This window comes from Entamoeba nuttalli, assembly GCF_000257125.1.
Source record: "Entamoeba nuttalli P19 unplaced genomic scaffold asmbl_5909, whole genome shotgun sequence".
Classification (NCBI taxonomy): domain Eukaryota; phylum Evosea; order Mastigamoebida; family Endamoebidae; genus Entamoeba; species Entamoeba nuttalli.
The window spans coordinates 1,508-6,101 of NW_008577763.1; the positions used below are offsets into that span (position 1 = coordinate 1,508).

At 24.8% G+C, this 4,594-nt stretch overlaps 2 protein-coding genes across 2 annotated transcripts; both read left to right on the plus strand.

Moving 5' to 3' along the window:
* Nucleotides 1-250: 250 nt before the first annotated feature.
* Nucleotides 251-1,792, plus strand: ENU1_142400 (CXXC-rich protein; the record flags this gene model as incomplete). Its single annotated transcript, XM_008860367.1, has 1 exon — nt 251-1,792. One exon carries the CDS (start codon nt 251-253, stop codon nt 1,790-1,792), a length of 1,542 nt encoding a protein of 513 aa, XP_008858589.1.
* A 1,447-nt stretch (nt 1,793-3,239) lies between these two features.
* ENU1_142410 (hypothetical protein) lies at nt 3,240-3,869 on the plus strand (the record flags this gene model as incomplete). Its single annotated transcript, XM_008860368.1, has 1 exon — nt 3,240-3,869. One exon carries the CDS (start codon nt 3,240-3,242, stop codon nt 3,867-3,869), a length of 630 nt encoding a protein of 209 aa, XP_008858590.1.
* Between the last annotated feature and the right edge of the window lie 725 nt (nt 3,870-4,594).

The window sequence follows — 4,594 nt, forward strand, 5'->3', positions numbered from 1 at the left end:
TGTATTATAAAGTTAATTTCCAAGACTTGTAATGTTCTTCTTATGGAATATTGCTAGAATTTCTTGAGTAGAAAATTAATTTTACTTTTTAATATAAATAACAGAAAATAAGAAAAATTTAAAAAAAAGAAAGAAAAATGTTTGGGTTAAAGTTCTTTATAAACATAACAACATTATTTAGTAGTTATTAAAAGGAAAGCTTTTACTTATTTTAAAAAATTTATTCGAAGAAAAAAAATCTTAAAAAAATATGATAATCACTCTTTTTATTAATGTACTCATTTCAGTAATCGCTACAAATGATTGCGGAGCATATTGTAATGACTGCAATAATGGAAGGTGTATATCCTGTAAAGAGAATTTCATTAATATTGAGGGGAAATGTGTATATTTTAAATACATAATGCCAAATTGCCAGATTTATTCTGGCGAATGCGTTTCATGTAATTATGGGTTTGTTCTCAACAATGGAAGTTGTATTGAAATAAATATTCCTAATTGTGTTGAATATGACCAAGCTGGTACATGCACCCAATGTATTATTGGGTATTTCATTAACAATAAAGGACTTTGCCAGAGTTGTCCACCAAACTGTATTGAATGTATGAACAATAAATGTTTAGTTTGTGCAGATAAGTATTACCTTGTTAATGAAACTTGCACTAAAGGTGATATTAAAAATTGTGAAAGGTACAATAGCTTCGGGAATTGTGATACATGCTCCTTTGGCTATGGGGTTAAGAATGGGATGTGTGAGTTTTGTGCAGTTAAAGACTGTCAAGACTGTAGCCTATACGATGATTGTTTACTTTGTAATGGAGGGACTAAGCAATTATTTAATAACAGTTGTCAAAATTTTATACCCATAGAAAATTGTAAAAAATATGATATTGATTTTGTTAAATGCTTAGAATGTGAAAAAGGGTATTATCTTGAACAGTCAAAATGTTTTTCCTGTCCATTACACTGTGCACATTGTAACTCTAACCATTGTAACCAATGTAATGATGGTTATTTTCATGATGGAAAAATGTGCTCGCGTTGTTTTTTGAAGAACTGCATAAAATGTTCTTCGTCTGATGCATGTGAAAAATGTAAAGATGGTTATTATATTTATAATAATACGTGCCGTAAAAAAATAGAGCACTGTAAAAAAGAGCATGGGTTGAAATGTGATGAGTGTAATGAAGGATTTTATTTAACTACTGACACTTGTATTAAGGGAGTTGCTCATTGTTTAATTCATAAAAGTCATGACCAATGTTTTCAATGTTCTCCAGGGTATTTCTTAACTGATAATTATTTATGTTCTCAATGCCATTCTTCATGTAAAACATGTGAAGGTTCAGCATCATTTTGTAGCTCTTGCTACAATGGATTTATTGGAAAAGACTCCAAGTGTTTTACGTGTATGGACAAGTTTTGTAGTAAATGTACCATAGACAGAACTTATTGTGTAGAATGTGAGTCAGACGCCTATGAAAATCATAATGGAGTCTGCACATCTTGCCAAAGAGATTGTATTCAATGTGATGGTTATAATCATTGTATGTATTGTTACAATGATAACCAAAATAAGACCAACTATTCTCAAGATGGAGTTTGCCTTGTCCAAGAAAATGACAAGAAAGGTCATGATTGGAAACTCATATTAGTAGCATGTGTTGGTATTATTGTCACATTCATGGTACTTGTAGGAGTTTTTATATTTTTCAACAACAAATACCCAAATTGGATTAGTGATTGTTTAAGAAAAAATAATTGGAGGTATAGTGTTTTGCCATCCAAATGAATAATAAAACAAGCATTATTATTTTTGGTTCATAATTCATTATTAGTTTTTTTTATTTGATTTAATAATTCAATTTTAGTTAAAGTTTTTGTAACTGGTGATATTATTTGGTTTTTTCTTCCTATTACTTCTTTTTCTTCTTGGATTTTACTTATCACTTATTAAATTGAGTTTTTTATACCATATTTTTTAATATTAATACTAAGAATAATTGATGTTATAATTTTTATGTTCTAAACTTTCATTAATATTAAATTATAAATACTAAGCAAATTATAGTTAAATGTTATTCACTGATTAGTGAACAAAATGTATTAATTCTTTTGATTGATGAAAACAATATAATTTTCAAAGATTTTATAACAATTCTAAATTAGGTTGTCATATCTTCAATGCTTTTAATATCATTCATTTCTCTATACAAAATATTACCTTCATTAAATAAAATACACCGAAGTATTTCCATATCCTTCTTTTTTATTTATTTGTTATTCATTTATCTGTTGTACTATGAAAATCATTTAATTTTTCTTAACTTTGACTTAAAAATATTATTTTATTGAATGAAAATAAACAAAAATAAGATAGAATAAATAGTTATTGGTTGTTGGCAATAAATGTTATTTACATAAGATGGAATACTAATAAGGAAGTAAGGATATTAGTTAATATGTCAAAACTTATCTACTTAGAATTTATATTTTATTAACAAGATGTAATTTCTATGAAATGACTATGAAAAACAATGACTGAAATATCTCAATAAAAAGAGATAAAATAATAAAAATGAAGACCAATATGAGAATAAAAGGAGTGAAAAATAATATGAAAATAATAATAATTAGATTAATTCTAAAGATAAAATGTTATCATCAAGATTAAGAAAGAAAAATTTTAGAATAATTAAAAACGAAGCATGTCTAAATTGAATGAAATGATGCTATAAAGAAAAAACATATAATTAAATAAAATAAGCAAAGAACCAAAATATTAAATGATAGAGAATAAGGGTAATTATTCATCTATATACTCTCAAATTGATGTAAAAGTAATAATAAAATTAAATAACTCTAAAAATATTTCTATTTAAAAACGATTATAAGATAAAACTTTATAGTCAAATTTTTTTAATACTATTATCAATAACATAGTCTATAATAAAACTTTGTCAAAACAAAACTTTGATGAGACAAATGTCATATATTTATTAGGTCATCAAAAAGATAAATAATAAGATAATGTATCATATTTAGAATATTGTCAGGAAATTACAAATACCTTTTATTATAAAATTCTTAATATTTAATATTATTTTTTTAAAATAATTCTTATTTTCCCTCAAATACTTAATAGAAGAAGGTTTGAAGTAGATTAGTTCGTTTCTCAAACGAATTTTAATTTCTAAATAAAACAATTTAGGTTATCAAAACTCAATAAGTACATTCAAATGAACATTCATTTAGACAGACCTCTGCTACATATCACTCAACAAAAACAAGTAAATGCCCCTAAAAGAGGAAAAGGATATAGTTCTGTTGTTGAAAGTTACAGTTATAGAGATATTAGAAAATATCAATGTTGTGAACAAGCAATTCTAATTGGTGTTTTAAATTTATATTACAATATCACTGTACAATTTGGTTCTATAAGAACACCTAAATCTTCTCATTTCCTTAAAATTCTATATATTTCAGATAATAATGATGTTATCGAAGTTGAAAAACTCATTAGAGATAGAATCGAATTAATTAACAAAGATGAATTGAAACAAGGGTGCAGTTTTAAAACTGCTTTGAAAAGAACAGAAGGTCATAAAATTAGAGAATCTTTACATTTACTTATTGATATTTGTGAATTAAATGGAATCAAAATAGAAGTTCAACGAAGTGGAATGAAAAAAGATTTAAAGCGTTGTGATATAGTGACTTCTGTTGTTACTGATTCTTTTACTCTAACCAAAGAAGAAATTATTTCTAAAGGGTCTAATATATGCTCTTATTTATTTAGTTGTGCGAATGATAAAAAGGAATGTTATTTGCCTCGTAATGAAACTGTACTTTCTTCTTTGCTGTTTTGAATAGTAAATATTTGTTGATACTTGTTGCTGTTTTTTAGTTTTGGAAACCAATGAGTTTGAAAGATATTTTCTTTGGACTCTAATAAAAGTATTTATCAGATTGTCTCTCTTTAATTTTTTTTTCATAATATGAAATTCCTGATTCAATATTTTTATTTGTTACAAAGTTGAACATGTTTTGTTTTGTTTTTCTTTCAATTATTCTCTCAAGAAAAAGAAATGTATTTCATTACAAATTGTTAGAACAAATAACCAACTAACTTCCTTCAATTACCAGAACCACTCAACTCAACTTCTTACTGTTTCTATTTATAACTATACTTCATCATTAAAAAGATTTTTATTCTATTTCTAAAAAGATATAAGATTTAAATGATGAATGAATAAAAACAAGAAGAATTTATCAATAACAATTTTTTTTTCAAATACACAATGATATTCTTAATAATTTTATATCATTAATTATTAAATTTTGTTTCAGTTTTTACTATAAAGAATGAGTGATAATATTGACTCTTACTATAATAATAATAAAAATACTTTAAGAAAAAAAATGTTTTATAGAGTCATATTTAATCATCAAATATTATTGTTATACTACCTTTTAATTACTAAAGATTATAATGAATATCTTTGTTTTATTGCCCATTTTTCTCAAATATTGTTTTGTGAAAATAGTTGTTTTCTGTCCTATGAGTATGAGAATAACCATTAATAAAAAATAC